This window comes from Betta splendens, chromosome 9 (assembly GCF_900634795.4).
Source record: "Betta splendens chromosome 9, fBetSpl5.4, whole genome shotgun sequence".
Lineage (NCBI taxonomy): Eukaryota > Metazoa > Chordata > Actinopteri > Anabantiformes > Osphronemidae > Betta > Betta splendens.
The window spans coordinates 16,787,535-16,805,675 of record NC_040889.2 but is presented as its reverse complement, the minus strand read 5'-3'; the positions used below and the strand labels follow the sequence as shown (position 1 = coordinate 16,805,675).

At 40.5% G+C, this 18,141-nt stretch overlaps 1 protein-coding gene and 1 long non-coding RNA gene across 3 annotated transcripts; one reads left to right on the top strand and one right to left on the bottom strand.

The window, feature by feature from the left end:
* Window positions 1-957: 957 nt before the first annotated feature.
* Window positions 958-16,619, top strand: LOC114862766 (uncharacterized). Its single transcript, XR_003787058.3, has 3 exons — window positions 958-1,262; window positions 16,071-16,140; window positions 16,391-16,619. It is a non-coding gene; the product is annotated as an uncharacterized LOC114862766 (long non-coding RNA).
* angptl2b (angiopoietin-like 2b) lies at window positions 5,630-14,843 on the bottom strand. Of its 2 annotated transcripts, XM_041072404.2 has the most exons (6): window positions 14,648-14,843; window positions 14,360-14,518; window positions 9,435-10,342; window positions 7,394-7,587; window positions 6,676-6,946; window positions 5,630-6,547 (listed from the first exon to the last, which is right to left on the bottom strand). In XM_041072404.2, exons 3-6 carry the CDS (start codon window positions 10,315-10,317, stop codon window positions 6,348-6,350), a joined length of 1,548 nt encoding a protein of 515 aa, XP_040928338.1. In that variant the 5' UTR covers window positions 10,318-10,342; window positions 14,360-14,518; window positions 14,648-14,843; the 3' UTR covers window positions 5,630-6,347. The 2 variants fall into 2 exon arrangements, with proteins under 2 accessions (XP_040928338.1, XP_055367851.1); XM_055511876.1 differs by having other exon boundaries at window positions 14,360-14,843.
* Window positions 16,620-18,141: the final 1,522 nt, after the last annotated feature.

Here is an 18,141-nt window from a genome sequence, read left to right as displayed (position 1 = left end):
TGGAGCTGCACCGTCAGCTGATCCTAAAATAACAGACAAAGTTGCACTGCTCAGTGGAATCTGAGAATAAAAAGAGCCACAAAACACAAGGCCAGGAAACCTGAGGTAGTGGCGTTACCACAAGGGGTCTTTAACTGAATTCTATGTGCATGATGTATTGCTGTTTTTTAAGATTTGGATCGGTATAAATAACGGATGGTTGTCGATGCTTCACACAACTAATTAAGGGCAATTTCACAGATTTGTAACGGGTTGTCATGGGTGGTCACATGTATGAGTCCATATATGAATGATGTTAAACTGACTTCCTGACAGTCCTTTAAAATTTATATCTGCTAGTTAGATGATGTCATCTGGAGGCGCAAGTCAATCAAATGCATAATCTCTAGTATTGGCTTCCAGGTGACATCATTTGAACTCAAATGATGTCATCTAGAAGGAGATTTTCAGCCAACAAGGAGGCTTATGATAACATATTAAATACGTTGACGTGTACTCCACAGAAAAGAACCTAACACAACTTAATGAAGCCACTTTCCAATATGTATGTATGTCTGTGTATGTATATCTAAATAATTGTTAACATGTCACTTTTGTAACTGCAACTGCAGATCCTAAACACCCAACACACTTCTGTTGGGGTTGGGCTTACTCTATGACCATATAATTCTCCAACTGCAGAGCATTTTCCATTCCACAGTTTAAACGGGGTCATTTATAACCTCGAGCAGTGTAATGGTCATAAATATGCTTGACTTTTTCTATGAGCTACTTACTACTATGATAAAAGGGTATTACGTAAAGGGGCCGATGTGGAAGCGACTTCAATAGTACAGTTTAGCTCACTGTCTATAAAGAAAATCGACCTTTAGCTCTTCTGGCTCTCAAATGCTGAAAGGGTCTGACATTCGTCTTATCTGTCTATTAATAAAATTATAAATTGGCCTCAAACAGAGAGCGTCCACAAAGGATTATGGGTAAAAATAATAAAACGTGAAAGACGAGACGAAGATGAGAATGCAGTCACGTTAGGTTAGTTTAATTTCAGTTGGAGGAAACGGTCCAGAAAGTGTCAGTCTGCCACAACCACAGCTATTAAATTACTTCATAGGAAGCACGTAAAGTTAGAAAAGTTAACCTGTGACCTAGTGGCCTGACCCGAACAAGGGCCGGAGGGCGAGTGCGCTGCACATGTGAATGCTATCAGGCCTCCGCCTGGAAAGTGCATGAAAGGGAAGCCACCAGGGCATTACAGCTGGCAGGTAAGATGAAATTTAATAACCGGCTTTTGTTTACTTTAAACAAAGGACGTGGAGTAATAGAGGCATAATTGGCGTAATTGAGTTGTTTGCTAGGTAAATATGCTGTGGGAGTTGTTTTCTTTTCTTTGCTAGTAGGAGCTAACTAGCTATAAATTAGCACCTGAGATTAGTTTACGCGACAGCATGCTATTAATCTTATGCCTATGTTGAATTGGCCTCCACATTATTATAATTATTATTATTATCCGACGTCACAAACTCTACTTGCTGTTACATATCTGATTTTTGAACACAGTTATTATTTTACAGCTTGGTGTCTTTTTATACAGCTTGGGAAGACGTGTATGTTCTAACTAGCTTACGTTAAAAATAGCTTTATTGTGCTTTGCAGGTGTTTATATTTATATAGTTTGTCCAAACCTTGAGTTTGTCTCACACACTTGCTATAATAACAGTTTGACGAGTCACCTGGGAAAGCCGCAGGTGTAAATAATAAAAAAAACTTGCTAGCTGCTTCATTGTCAAGGTCCGTACTGGCAAACACGTGTGTTTTCCATGCTAGGTCCACGTGTCTGTTGTGTAAAACATGAGCACTACGTTTGCCTCGTAGCGTTTGTTACTCCAGCTGTGATGTGTGGAAAGTGTGTATTACTGCAAGGTTTATGAACGAATTCCCACACGTCTGGCTTTCTAGTCTCATTAAATGAAATCGGCAAATAATGCCCTGAGCCCAGGTTTGCTCAATGGTATAGTTCCTTGAAAGCTTAAATAAGTAACATTTGTTGTGTAGGATATTTATATAGTTTAGTCATGTTTAAGTCATCTGGATAATTGGGCTCAACAAGAACCAACTGTGCTATTAGTCAAACCGCAGAATTCTAAACTGGTTCCGGAGATGAGCCTTTCAGCTTCATGTGTCAAAGAATATTTAAATAAAAGTAATAGAGATTCCACAACAGACTATGGGTATGGTGAAATCCTCAGCTTTGTTCACGTGATCCGTTTTTCATAGGATTGTGACATCTGTAGTTACTGAAGGTGACGTTACACAATTAAGGGACAAGCTTGATTTGTAAACTGTAAATAAAGCCTTGCTGATGAGATTTTAAGCAAAACATAGAAGAAGAGGAAACATTTAACGAATTCTGAGAAACCACTCCTTTTCCCAATATAATCCCTTTCATGTTGTTCATATTTTCCTTTATTAAAACTCAGCCAGTTGTGCTGGACTTGAGCCATACTGAAGTAATTGACTCATAGGCGAGGATAGAGGCACAATCGCTGTTTGTGGGTGTGAGTGTGCCTTTGTTGTTGCCAGATTTGTTTCTTGTGAAGCACCTCCCTCACTAGCATAAATAAGTACTTTTGATTCTTGTTTGTTTTAGTTTTTTGACAGTTTTATATATTTTACTGCAATACTTCAGTCATCTGACTATTCAGAATAATATAATCCTAACCATTCTGTTTTAAGTGATGATCAGATAATTTTCATGTAGTGTACTGAGTCCCTTGTTTAGTGTTAATATATATACTTATAATAATTAAATTGATCATACGGTACACCATTTAATGGCCTGTCTGTGTGTGCTGTTTTTAATAGAGCTGAAGGATGGAAATGCTGAGTGAAATGCTTGAGTCTGAAAGGTAAAATGCTTCAGATGGAAAAAATTCAACATGTTCCAAATTGCAGTTATCAATTCCTCAGAAATGCGTTGTATGTAAGATCAGCAGTGAAGATATATTCCTGTAAATGTTTGGCTGAGGCAGTGCATTATTGCAGCACTGGAAATAGCCCGTAATGGCTTACAAAATAAAATTTCCATTGTGGTGAAGGAAATTCCTACAGAGATGGAGTCCCTGCAGACAGTTTGGAAGAACATGAAACGGTTTTCGTGGCGTGCGGCTGTAAAGCTATAAGCAAATCTGCACATCTCCGCAGTTGGAAATCATGGCAAATGCTGAGCTTTTGGAAAGCGAGGGGAAAAAAAACTAATTCACTGCTTCCTCTAATGAACAATGAAGTGACTATTCTCCCATAGTGAAGCTTCACCACATTATTATGCGTTTGTATTTTAATGTACCGTCTAATAACAACCACATGCATCACAACAGCAGCAGTGGGGAGTAGTTCAGACCAATGACTTGGAACAAATGCTGGCTACCTTTTATTACGCAGCAATTTTTTTTGTCTACATTCTATTGGTTCACTGTTCAGTTTAGATTTTGCTCACTTACAGTGTGACAGTAGACAGCAGTAGCTTGAGTCCAAGTCACTGTTGTAGTGTCACCTCAGTGGAATGCACCATTACATAAATGTGACAGAGACAGAGGAGTGATCCAGACACTGAAATGATGGTGTAGCTGGGCTCCTTCAGTGTGTCTGCTGTGAGTTATGACAGAAAGATGGCGAGAGTTCACTGAAGAGGAAAAAGAATATGACAAAGATAGATGTGACTCTTCATGGTTGCTGTCGGCTTAAAATAGGTGTGATGACTCTTTTCCTTCCTGTACACACATGCATATATATGTTGTGGTATTATAATAATACCACTGTATTTATTATATTATGCAAGTGTTTTTACCTCTACTTTGTACTTGACGTCGAATGATTTTAGCTTGACTGTTCAAAGCCACTGGAAAATGTGATGAGGATACAGTTGAAAAACCTGGAAATAATCGTCATTGTGGATGTCCACATTTTGCCCAATATGAGCATGAGTGACAGAATTGAATTTGTGTAGCATTTGCCCTTGGTATGATTGTGTTTACTGAGAGGGTACCTCTTAAAGGGACAAGGACATGAAGTTGTACAGATGTGAAACTACAGTACAGGCCAGTGTGAAGGTTCAGGTTTGAGAGTCAGGAAATGTGGTTCTCTTAGTGCTGAGTGAGCAATCTGTTAGTTCATGGTTTTCCATGTTGGTTGAGGAGTGGGGGCTGCACAGGCCACCCTTACTGAAGGTTTTCCATCGTGGTAAGTTCTCAGACATACACGGCATCCAAAATCTGTCGTCTCTGTTTATGGAGACGATGAAACATTGTCCTCTGCTTTACCACGATTAGGTAATTGACAAAGCAGACTTGAAGTGGCTTTAGAATGTAGTTGCAATTAAAAAAAAGCATTTCTGGTAAGACAAGCGCTTGGTACAAAGTACATTTGAATGTCACAGACGTCTTTAGCAACAACATAGTTGACAACGGAGACAGTCACTGTGATGAATGACTTCCTTCCCGTCCAAAGCCTCTGTCATTGCGAAGAAAGCTTCCTAGCTTTTGACTCATGAGCTAGTTTTAGCAGCTAGTGTTTGTCAGTTTAATTTAGACTATTGTTGTGACTACTGTCACATAAGCATTCATCTTCTCTTTGGCAACATTAAGTGTTAACGTGCTGAAGTTGGGCTCTATTCAGAGCTAGGGATTTTAATTTGCACACGTCAGGGTTTGCTCCGTTGATAATTGCTCTTTAGACGATCTCGGAATGTATTTAAAGTTGTCAGTTGCAGAAATTCAAACTAAATGGATTTCAGATGTTCCCTGAAGTGTGCAAACCTTCTTCAACTCAAGTCTTGTCTCAAAATATGACATTAATGGAGTGTGGTTCATTGCAGTGTAAAATTCATTTTTTCTTTGTTTTTTCAGCAATCCATGGTAATCCCATCGACATACAGTCAAGTAAAGCTGGTTTCTGCTGTCAGTGAAGGGGCCTGCTGGATGCATTAGTTTTACAAGGCTGTCATAGTCAATTTTTCACTGTCTGGTATCCTGACTTTGTGCCGATAGTGTCTATAACAATACGTTGTCGGGCAGTTCTTACTGCTTATCATTTAGACTTTTACAAGATAAAGAGAGAAACATTTTATAGCTTTCTTAATAACTTGTTTTAACTTACTTCACATTATAAATGTTATTATTTTGATGAAAAGCTGGTTCAGTGTGAAAAAATAGGTATTGTAATTTGTTGTTTAAATGTAAAGCCTTAAAACAAAAGTTGCTGAATAGTAATACTATTTACATTATCCTAAGCATCATAGTATATTTTGCATTTGCGAAAAAATTTTTTACTCGTCTAATGAAGTCATACCCCCATTTAGTGTTTTTTCAGTCAGTGCTGAAGCTCGTAGTAGGATTAGAATCATGCAGTGACAAATGGTATCCAGATGTTAAATAACTAGCAGAGCAGCAAATGAATTGCCTGCACACTAATATTAGCAGCTAATAATGTAAGCACAGGAAACACCTCTGTGTACTGTAGCTTGTCAAGTAGGACCTTGAGGCAATTTGGGGTTCATTGTCTTGACCAGGAGACATAGATTAGACTGTTAACTCCTGTGATTTGCACAGTAAGGCCACACAACAACACAGAAAAATAGAAGCTGTACATACTTTATTGTAACATAATAAGTAAAATAACAGGTTTTAATACATTATATTACAAATATCTTATGTACAAACGCATTGTGGATGTTGACATTAGCAAACCACTAAATTTATACAGTAAATACAGTGCTTGGTTCATACAAGCAAATTGGTGTATGCCTGTTCAAGCAATTCAAGATTTTAAGTACTTGGGTGGGGGGCAAGTAGGACTGGGTGATATCTAACTGTAAATTATCATGACATCGTATGGTCAGATTATCAACCCTGTGTTAAGTATATTGTAAATGCTTCTGGTCCTATAATTTGCACATTTGATTTGACGTTAGATCAAATTAAAAGTCACTGGATATGTTTCCTGTGTCAGTTTCATGTATTTGTTCATGGAAAAAAACTTTACATAGATAACTATATATATATATCGCAGAGTTTTGATCTCAAGTTAACTGAAACATTTGAATATGCTCATTTTCTGTCAAGTTATTAGGTTGTTATTGTCTCACTGTCAACTAAGCAGGCTTTTGTCTAGACCATACCTTTTTAACAACGACAGTGTATTTGAAAGTCCTGAGGAACAAGTGCATCATTACGGAGTCAAATGTAAAGAGAAATTTTCCAACAATGTACCTTGAGTGGACATACTGTAAGGAGCTGCAAAGAGTCTTGCTCTGTGAATTATGCACTACAGTACTGTGTGTGTTTCTTGGCTTCTTAGTGAAACGTGTTGGGATTTGGACGGATCATCATGACCACTTTCTTTAACGAATAAGCTCCCCCTCTGAATTCTGCCCAGTAGACTCCATCTTGATATCGGCTGCGGTAGTGTCCTCCCCTGTACCAGACTCCATTCAAGTTTGAATGGGCACAGGAATTATACCACCACCCTCCCTTCTGGTAGTGGGCACAGTTACCTTTAAAAGATATGAAAAGGAAATAAATAAAACCAACTACATTACCTCCGATAAGAAGCTCATTAAACCGTTGGTTCAGTGTTGCCAATATTCCTCTTATTTAATATTTTGTATTACTGAAGTTTTACCTGTATACACATCATGGTCTCTGTCCAGTGTTGTGAACTGTTTGCCGTTGTGCCAAGTGAGGGAATCCCCAGCGTTGCCATGGTAGCGACCCACTCTTAGCTTGTAGAAGTCCGCTTCAGGTTCCACTCTGAAGCTGGCATATTCTGCAAACACCTTCCTGCCAGACCAGTCCTCCAATGTGACCAGCAGTTTGTAGTTCCCCTGGTTTGTCAGCCAGTAGATGTTCTCCAGCCCAAGCCAGTATTCTCCATCGATATTGCCAAAACCTTGCTGTGAAGTGCAGTGATAAGAAAAAGGATCAGTACAGTATAAAACCCTCTGTGAATGCGCCTTGAAAAGCTTTGACCAGTTAGTTTGAATGTCTGTGGATGATTCTGGGTCATTGCTTGTGCTCTGGAGGTAATTAGGTTTGCTCTCCTGTGGGGTTATTTACCGTCAAGGAGCATGATTTTAAATAGACCCTCTAAGTCACATCAGTATTATCCTACTGAAAATATAGTGCATGCACGATGAGATGCTGTATGCCATCTCAGCATGATCACTGCTACTGCTACAGATGGCCGTTCATGAAAACACTCCTGATGAGAGCACTGATAATTACACAATATCTACTTTATGTCCAGGTGTAAGGGTTTCCATAAAAATCTCCTACTGGTGCCTTTCTAAGATTTAACTAATAGCCTAATAAATCCTTGACCTGCAAAACTGCTTAGTTACCTTGTATGTCTCCCAGTTCCTGAAAAAGTTGACAGAGCCATCCAGCCTTCTCTGAATCACAGTCCAACCACCTGGATCATGCCTTTGGTCACACCACACCTGCATAAGACGGTTGGCATTGTCTGGTTTTACTAGATACATGCCGCTGGTAGTGTGTCCGTCCTCCAGAGCCTGCAGGCAATCCTTGAATGGGCCTAAACAGAACAATACCAATGGAACAAATATAGCAAGTTCAGCCACTTTTACTATTGACATTGTAATTATGATCTGCCATAGGGAATCCCATTCAAAGCAGGCTCTCATTTAAACAGTAGAATTGACTTTGGCTGCTTCTTTCACAAGGGAAATGGCTTCTGGGTGTGCAGCCAAAAGAAACACTGTCAATGGGGGCAAAGGGAATCCTGACTACTGAATGATGAAACCACAGCAAAATCTCAGTCTTCTGTATATTTTTTTATTTTACTTACTTTCACTCAAGTTTTTATATTTTGATTATTTAGTAATTTTTTTGCAAGTGAATCTGTGTAAATGCATTCAAATGTTAAAGGAAATTGAGTAAAGTGTGTTTTGAATTATTGTTTGGTTTCAGCTAAAATATTAAGCAACAACTTTGCTGTAGTAGAAATTGTGTTAATCAGAATATTTAGTTAGGTCATTTCTTTTCTGAAAGATTTGTTTTTGTTGTTTTTCCTAGTGCAAATATAAGTATCGTTTGTCACACATCCCAACAACTGACGCAGATGTTTCTTCTCTCGAAAATATTTTTTTGTTATTTTATGTAATATCATTGGATGATTTCTGCCTTTTGGCCCAGTCCCAGCCTACAATTTGCTTCCAGGAATGTCTCTCTGGAGCAGATACAAGACAGAGCGCTGCCCTGCCCTGCCCTGCTCTGCTCTGTTCTATTCTGGCTGATAAAGTGCACCGCTTTGGTGGAACATATGACTAGTTCTTGCCTGGTGCAACTGGAACAAATGACATCACTTACTCCCAGTATCTCTTTCTGTTTGTACTCTGCCTCTCCCTCCCCTCTTTCTGAGACCCATCTCTTTGTTTCTGTCTCAGGTCTTTCCTCTATTCCTGCATTGTGCAGAGCTCTCTCGGTTCGTGCTAAGGGTTTATGTAATGTTTTGGGGTCTACGTCCCATGGCCGTGGGCAGGAAATTACTTGCCTCTTTTTAAACATTTAATACAAAGGCTACTGTTGACATGCAGCCTAGTGAAAATGGCAGTGGCACAAAATGTCAATGGAAAAAGCTCCCAGTGGTCCAATTGCTGCCGTATTGGATGTTGGTGGGATGGTGGGATGTTTTCCACCATTTTATAACTAAAGTCCTCTAATGAAAGGTAAAGCCATTAGATTATGCACAGATACATCAAACACATCAGTTTTAAAGCTTTATTATCCAATATTGTGTTTAAGAGACAAAAGGGCCTCGATCAAGCAATCCATTTAGGCACATGTATTTAGCATGCTAATATGCTTTGTGCCATTGCATGGCAATTAGATGATATGCATCTCAAAAGGTGCTAAACAAAAGCTTTTCTGTTCTCACTGAGCGTCATTTTGTCTGGGAATGTGTGGGAATTATTAAAATTGGCCATGACTGGAATAGAGGTTCCCAATGTAGCTGATGAAATTAGGCGCTGACCATGCTAGCTTCTCATGATTTTGCCTTTTGCTTTGTGCATTTATAGACTGCAAGTCAGTGCTTTGAATATGGTTATAGTCCAAAATATGGCCCAACCCCCCTGCTATGTTTGAATATGGCAAACATCTTTTCATGATTACAGAAAAAAAATTATAGTGCCGTCATAACCTTCAGTGGTTGTTGGACACTGCAGTTGGCCACATCACATTAAAATAAGTGTGGCGTGACTGGTTCTTTATGCCTAATTGTGACTCTTATTTTATTGCAGGGGTTTTATTTGAGATCACAGCACAGGCTTTGTTGTTTAATAGTTTGTGATTTGCACACATGGCCACATCTAGTGACCACTAAGCATTAATAGTTGCCATAATGGTCTGTATTAAACTTACCAGAGGGTTTGTCAGTCGTAGACGGACTGTGTGTGCCAGTGGGCATTGTGGGAAGAAGAGGTGGTAGAGACTTTTGGTCACTCTGGATCTCGTTGCTGATTGGGCTGTTCGTTCGAGGAAGCGCAGGCGGCTGTGGCTGTGGCTGATGAGGCTTGTTGAGAGGTGGTGATAGTGGGGGAGGCTGAGGCCGTGGCTGGGAGATGGGTACATGGCGTGGGGGGGGGCGACTCTGGCACTGCTCCTCCAACAGAGCAATGATAGCTGATTGGTTAGTGGCTAAAGAAGCCAAGTGTTGGTACTTATGCTCAAGGTCTTTGTATCGATTAGTGAGCTGTTGCATCTCAGAGGTTTGGTTCAGGATCTTGTTTTCCATCTGAGCCAGTTCCAGGGCATTGTCTCTCTTTCGGATGATCTCATGTAGTAGCTGCATGTAAAGCTGAGTGACTCTGGAGTTCATGTTTCGACTCTCCTTCCTCAAAAGCTTGACCTCATTGACGATACCACCATCCACCTCTACCAGTTGCTGCAGTGTCTCGATCTGCCTCTTCTGTTTCTGTATCTCCACATTTAGCAGCTCTAACTCTTGTTTATTGACCCTATTCTCCAGCATGGCCTCTGGCTCTTTGGAGTTGACACAAATGGCTCCAGTCACTTTTTGTTGAGGCACAATGAAAGTGTAGGAACACTTGTCTTGTGGCTGCTCAGCTGGAGCACGTTTGCTCCTTCCGGCATAGAGAAACTCTCTCTCTATATCATCCTCACTACTCTGAAATAGTTGAGTTTTATCCGTATCATCTGATGGACTCCCCTCCGTCCTCTGGATACCACAAACTAGTCCGAAAATGAGAAGGAGCCCCAGCAGGACCCTCGAATGGGGCTCCATGAGTCTTTGCCAAAGTTACCAAACCCTGAGAAGAAGGGAGAAAGAAAATCAAGATAAAGATTTTTTTCTGGCAAACAACTGCCATAAGTTTTTCGAAGCCTGATACACTGTTACTGTATGTTTCCAGAACTAGAAAGACAGACATTCTGTGCACACACATCTCAAACTGTGCAGATTATTGTGGCTTCCAAAAATATGAATCAGACTGGAGATTGCCCTCTTGTCCCACAGCGCTTCTCAGGACTCCTCAGATTTCCGTGACAGGAAACATATCATATTTATATTGATATATAAATCATAATTGCTGGACATAAACTACTGTCAGGGACACATTGATGTTTTCCAGTGGCTTGTGAGTTCATTCGTTTGAGTTTAGCTGGCCTAGATCCTGCTTTGTTTAAATCAGTTTTCCACTATCAAACACATGCAGTACATGCTGTTTGAAAGTTGCTAATCCCCTCACTGCTCATAAGAGAAATATTTCTTTTGTCTAGTGATGTGTGCTATTCTCTTCAGCTAGCCATGTTGTTGCTTGGTTTGCAGTGCTGGCTCAGGTTCTTTTTGGGCAACTGCCACTGCTTGTCCTCGACACACACAAACACTTGTATCCGTTCCCTTCTGCATGCCTGGACATCTCTGCTTATGGAAAATTTGATTGAACTGCTTTAAATGTTGATCGTGTTGCATCAGTCTTGACCGCGTCTCTCTTTTTAAAGGAAAGGCAAAATGAGTTGCTTTGATTCAGTGGCAAGCAATTCATCAAAATTTATGGACCTACTGGACTACTTTTATCATGTCTTCAAAAATGTTAATCATCAGCTATGCAGATAGATTTTTTTAGGTATGTTATGTAATAATATCCTTGCTTGTGTTTATATATTTTTTGTTCTTCATTCAGATGTCGTAAAAAAATAAATACAGACAGGTTTTGAAGATGATGTGCTGCTGTTAGCGGTAGTGAGAGGATGTCATGTCCTGAGGAGAATGGAGTCCTGTATAAGGATAATAAGGCCTTGAACTCCTGGGGCACCTTAATTGAAAGCTGCTGCATATTGGATTACAGAGGGCTTCTGTGCAACACCTCCCCAAAGTCAGGGTGGTGTTTCTAATCAGAAAGCATTACAGAGAGGTCTAATGTATATTGGTCTCCTCTTTAAGAGGTTTGCTCCTCCACTGTTTAGGCGTAGCTCATCTGTGTGAAAGGTAATCTAGCATAGAATGTTCAGAACAAAATCGGGAATAGACCAGAAATGTTTTTGTCTTGGTAATCTGGGCGTGTTGCCAGCACATTAGGTTGGAGACATGGAGAAGAGAAATGCAGCGCTCTCCAAGAACATGACCCTTGGCACACTCGACCCTTTTGGCTTTATCTGTCTCGAACAGACTGTGTAAACACGTTTTCTTAATGAGATAAAAAAAAAAACCATAGAAAATGACTGTTTGGTCACTGTACTGTTATGTAACCTGTGTTTATTTCTATTTTATAGTTTGCTACCTATAAAGACTTGAAATATCTGATTATGTGCAATATATTTGATTAAACATTGGCTAAAATACAAAAACTTAAGTGTTCTGGTATTTTTGCTGTGTGTGTGTGTGTATATGTACAGCAAAATATCACTTTTGCTGATGAGCACATGGTTATAAAAATCCTTCAAAGGAAAGAAACTAATCCATTCTCACTAGAATCACTTTATGGACTAATAAAAGCATTAATAATAGCTCACAGGCCCAGATAACAGAGCAGCTCAGAGCCTGTCCCTTGTATGGCGCTGATGACTGTATTTGGCCAGAGACTCCTGTGGTTTCTCCCCTGAACATGAGTGCTGTCTCTTAGAAATGCTGTGTGATTTGCGCCTGCTGCGGAGGAGTCCCATGTTACCCGTTGTTAGGTTGGAATCCCCGCTCTAGGCTTCGCTACACTTCAAAGCTGTGGGGGAACCATTTGCAGCTTGTGATGAAATGCGGCGCTTTTGTTGAGTGTTTGCGGTATGTGCGTGTCTTTGGGTGCTTTTCCCGTTAATGTATGTTTTCAGATAGCCACACTTACTGGGCCCAGTCTCCGAGAGAGTCCCATCTGCCTTAAAGCAGACAGCCTGTCATTAACCCATGTGTAGTCTGCCAGAGGGAACAACAGAAAGCTTCCTCCTCCGGCTTTTCTCTTCGCAGCCCCCACAGCTCATTATTGTCCTAATATCACTTTACTCTAACAAGCTGCTATTGACCAGCCGGATGGTGCAATAACTAACAAGAGTTGGTGAGACGATAAATGTCGATGATGAATGACTGAAGTGCAGAGAATGCAGATTTTTTATTATTACGTGATTGGCAGCTCCTCGTGGTGAATTTCTTCAAGTCTGCTTCACACCAAGATGTTTTGGTTTTACTGTCTTCAGGTGGTATGGTCTGTGTTTACACGACTCCTCCTTCATGACTCGGCTCTATGTTAAATTAGGTGTGATAGTCGGGTGGAGCAGGTGGGTCGCTGTTTCTGACCAGCGCTGGGCTCCAGCCTTTTTGGTCATGCTCAGCGCATATTAATTAGAAAATGGGCAGCCTCGCTCAGACTGGCTGATGTCTCTCACCTCAGCCCCTCACATTTCAGCATGAGCATGACATTCCTCACATTCTTCGTCACCTCATTAGAGTTAGCTGCCATGCACATGTAGAGTCAATGGCAGTGGCCTGATGAAGAAACCGAGACGCTCTAGGCGCAGGACCACTGCTGCCCTTATCCCAGCCGGACCTGTAAGACGTACTGTATTTTCTGACCCAGTTCATTCCCAGCGTCCTACTTTCTGTTTGAATGCTTTATAATCACATCATCATCATCCACAGCAGGAGAGCGCAACACAACTACACTGCACCTAATTTGTCAGTAGCTGGAAAGAGGCAGACACTTTGCAGGACGGCTTTGTGCTACATGTTCAAATTAGTAGCAACTCCGCCGAAACATGGCAGAGCGTCTTGCATGACACACAATATGACTTGGATGAGAATCAAATTCAATTTTCTCATGGTAATCTGCACTATTGCATTACCTTGAGGGTGACCTCATTTTTTCCCTCAAGAGTGTAATCCTGTGCATCGAGTGTGTAACATGGTATTTGGAATGATTAACCGTAAATACCTGCTGGATTTAAATGGCAGAGTTGTTTTAAAGCACAAGCTGTCTAGTTTTAGTTTCAAAGTAGATGTCGTTCTGTGTGTCCTAAAGCGTGGCGGGTCCTATACCGCCCTTGTGATCTGACCCAGAGAGTGAGGCAGGGGGTCTCTAAAATTGTTTCGATAAGTTCCTGCATTCTACCTCAAAGCCCCCTTATCCAAACACCACCCTGGCAATAGAAACAAAGACGGGATTCAAGCGCCTGCTTCCCCGTCCTCTTGAGCACAGGGTAACATCCTGAATCTGCTTGACACAGTAAGGTTACTTTCTAGAATGAACTCATCCTCTACAGATTTAATCAAGATAAATCTCAACATTTGTGTTTCAGGACTCTGTATCTGTGCAATATCATCCTGTCCGCACTCTCTTTACTGACCATGTGCTTTTATGTTACACCTTTAGAGCCCAGTGTTTTGACCAGCTGTGTAGTTTCTATCACTAGTGAAGAACCACTTAGCCCAAAGACTCTCCATAATCTTCCTGCACTGAATTAACCCCCCCCCTCGAGCAAGTCTGACAGAGTCATCTGTCCAGTAGCCATCAGCAACATTGAAAAACCCATGGCAACGAAACAATGAGCTGGGCAACAAGACGCTGCATGATGAATCCACAATCAAACAAATTCATCATTCTGGTCTTTACAGCACTTTGACATTAAACAGCAAAAGCTTCAGCTACATTAATAAAATGACAAGCTTAATTATTTGATAATTATTACTACTGACTGTGACTCACTGTCACAAGGTCATTATTTGCTTTAAAAGTGACTTGCAAATGTGGATTGAGAGCTAGGAAATTATTGTGTATTGAATATCTTAAATAAACAAATGAATAAGACTATTATGAATAAAACAAGTCAAAGGTTACAAGGCTTACGAGACAAGTGTAGAGTGTTGCTGAGGCTCCCTCAGTTGCCTTGCTCTCCTTCCAGAGCTGAATGAAGTTTCTCCTGGTAAAAAGTCATCCCATGTGCTCTGCCTGCCTCTCTGTTACCTTAGTCCATTCCAGGAGTGAAGAGTACCTGCCTTCTCAAGCCTGTTGTTAAAAGAACTATCATTAGTCCAACAGAAGCTCAACCTGCCAGACACTAGTGAGCCAACATTAAGCAGATTGTTCCAAAATCCACTTGTGAAAAGATTTCCACTTTCAAGAGACAACTGGCACCTTGAAGTGAATGATGGAGGTAGTTTCCAGATAAAAAGTGAGAGTCCAGGGCAAGTTGTGTTCTGCCTGTGGCCTGTTAGGGGAAGACTGTCACTTTTCTGTGGGCTGAATCCATCACTTCTGCCTCACAGCTCTAAGAGGCTGTCTCTCTCAACTGCACCTCTCTCTCCCCCTACGTCTGTCTCTCTCGCTCCCCCCTCACTGGTGCTTTTAGATGATGAAAAGTCCTAGTAGTTAGGCAGACAAATTAAGCTCAGAGCCTCCCCCTCACCCTTAAAATTCTTGTTTGAAGCAACTCTGCCCCTCCTCCCCATGGCACAAAAGGTCCACAAGCACACACACATACACAGACGAACATAGACGGACAGACGGACAGACTTGCTTCTCAAATTTCCAACCCCCTTCCCCAAGGTTCACCATCACTATTTCTGGCTTGGACTGCTTGGTTCATCTGGTGGTGGACCACAATGACGCTACATTTGTCCCATTCCGAATGAGCATGAATGAACATTTGTCCCTGAGAGTGATGGAAAAAGACTGACACAGGGGGAAGACGGTCCAGGTGTTTGACGTTGACCAGGTCTGGCGAGGAGACCGCTGACCCTGGTTTATAGCCTGGAGGCGAGATGTAGGAAATGGGTTGGATTTGTGTGTAGAGCAACACACCAAAACTACATCGCTGGGTGATAATTATGCAATTTCTTCACAAGCAGAGCTGTACTTGGGTGCAGCCATGTGTTGGTGGACAAAAGGATATGAAACACGTTGTCCTGTCGGCGTGTGGACACTTCTGCCAGTGATCTATAAATTTCACAAGCAAAGACTTGGCTTTGGATGCCGTTGCCTTGGCTTTTGTTTTGGTGTTGTCATCCTGTTTTGAATCAGAGAATGTTTATGCCCAGCCAATAATGTTCTCATTTAGTTTCTGTTTCTACTAAGAACATATCTAGGAACATCACAGTCACATATCCTTCAGTGCTTACTTGCACACTAATTTACACATGTCTAGCAGCTGTTACGATCAGTTCTCAATCTGGTGCTGACTGCTGTTTCAGCTACTGCAGTGAAGTGTGGCACCACATGAGCAACTGTGTTTATCAGTTGCTGTTTGAATGAAGGTTAGCCAATTTGTCTACTTGGCTGCACGTATCGGTAGTCATTTTATCAGGCCCCTGTTTGTCATCTGCTCAATGTTTCAAATGTTTACTTCTGTTTTTTATTTCGACTTTTCGTTTACAGCAAGGTGTAGTAAATAACAGATGCCGTCTAGTAGTATGAACCTATTTCTCATAGAAACTCATTTCCTTGCTTTCTGTTATTTATACAAGTATCTAAGGGTTTCTACACGCACAACCAGTTTTAAGTATATAAATCAGGAGTGCATCTCTTACCTTGTGCATTCATGTTTCCTTTTCTTTTTCAGGAAATCGTAAAAAGTCGTACTTCAGCTCTAACAAATGCTCCCATGCACGCTTAATCTTCTAGTAAGCCTGGTAAGTCTATTTGCCTAACCTTTCTGATGAGCGTTACGTAATGTAGTAATAGGTAATACAGGGATATGACTTGATCTTTACAAATCTATCACTAGCTATCATAGTCCTTTGTGTGAATTACGTAAAGGGTTATTAATTCAGCTCACTGTATTATGATTTCCCTGTTCAAATCATGTGTGGGTTGGGATTGTAAAAGGCAGAGATCCATTGATTTCTTCCATGGTTCATTCAAGGTTTTTTTTCTCTCTAGTGAATGGAAGTGTTTAAATGTTTCCCCTGATGACACGGCGAGAATGTACAACTGGCTTTATGAGACGAAGTTCCTGGCAGAAAATGTTTGACTAAGAAGACGTGGACAAATTCATTTCATAACCCTCCAGAATATTAATACAGGCCGATCTCTCATTTGACAAGTTAATCTCTTTAAGGAGATTTCTGATCAAAGAAAATGTGATTAAAGTCTTCTGCATCACATGCCATTCTAGGCTGGTCTTATGTAGTTCATGCCCCCCACCCCCTGAATGACAACTGCAGCTGACTTTGCAGCCGGCCAGTCTTACTAAGCGGCTGGGAAGCTGAGCTGCTTTTCAACGCCAAGTGTTTTTAGTGACTCATTGGGTTTCATTCAAAGCCATAGTGGTGTTTCTGTCTCTGATCCTTAGTAGGTGCTGGAACAGATCATGAAAATAATGGAGGGGGGATGTTACGTTCATAGTGATATAATAACCAGTCAACCCATGTTAAAGCACAGATGGGATTCTGTATTGGATCATGAAGGAGAATGTTGAGAGTTTTCTGGTTATTCATTTTGCAGTTGTGATTGTGGACAAGATTGTGAAACAGTATTGTTGTACTGATACTCCTAAACACGTCTTTTATTTTGTTAATTAATTTATTGCCATAAAACAGACATGTTAACTGCATGAACTGGCATTATGATTGCTATTAGATAAATCATATAATACTAATTAAGATTAGAAAATCTTAGTTCTTCAATATTAATCTTAGTTGTATATTTTAAATGTGACCGTGCTAATTACTTCATTACTTTTTTCATTGCATATATCCTGAAAAGGATGAAAAAAAAAAGCAAATTATAAAGCAAATGCCGTATTCAATAAAATTTATTAACAACTACATCATACAGTACATAATTACAGCTAATATTGACTGACAGTGAAATACCCCTGTACAGACACTCATCTCAGACATTACCTCTGCAAATAAGGACCCAGATTTTTTTTTGGCTATGAGCAGGACTTCAGTTACAATGAAGTATTTCTACAGCTACATCTACTGCAGCAACTGCAGCGTGTAACAGCTTGCATGACGGTTTATATATTTAAAAAAAAAAGCTATGAGGAAGTGAGAAAAACAGTGAGCCTGCAGCATTTACTGTATGTATGAAACACAGATTATATTTGAGGGTAGCTGTTTGTAGATTATTAAGAACTTTCATACTAAATTTGGCATATACATATATATTAGTATTGGACAGTGTAGAATTGTGTTACAATATTCAGCTTTGTTCATGTTTTATGTTTCCATGAATTGGGGGTCAAATAGAATGAGGCTGTAATTCTGTCTGTCAGTCATTAACTGTGTATATGTACAAGATCAGCGTGTTTCCCAGTCTGCCAGCCATGATGGATGGTTCTTTGATGACCTATGTCGACCTCGTCACTTATGGCCTCTTTCCTCTTGTGCCCTCTGGTTTGAGAAGTTTATTTTTGTTGAGAAGTCTCTTGTTTGTTATTTTCTCCGTAAGCGTATTTAAAGTCAGACTGTACAGTGTTTGCAACTTTATCTAAATAGAGTTGTTAATATTTTCCCCTGTCATGTGCCATGGAAAGAGTTTGTGTATTTGATGTCTTTGCTTTGTAGGCCCCTCTGTGAATGTTGGCCAGGCCTAATAGAACCGCTTCTGTCGGGAGGAAAAAGTTGAGTTTTATGATCTGAGTGGAAAGATGCCTGGCTCAGGATTTTGTCAAACCCTCCCCT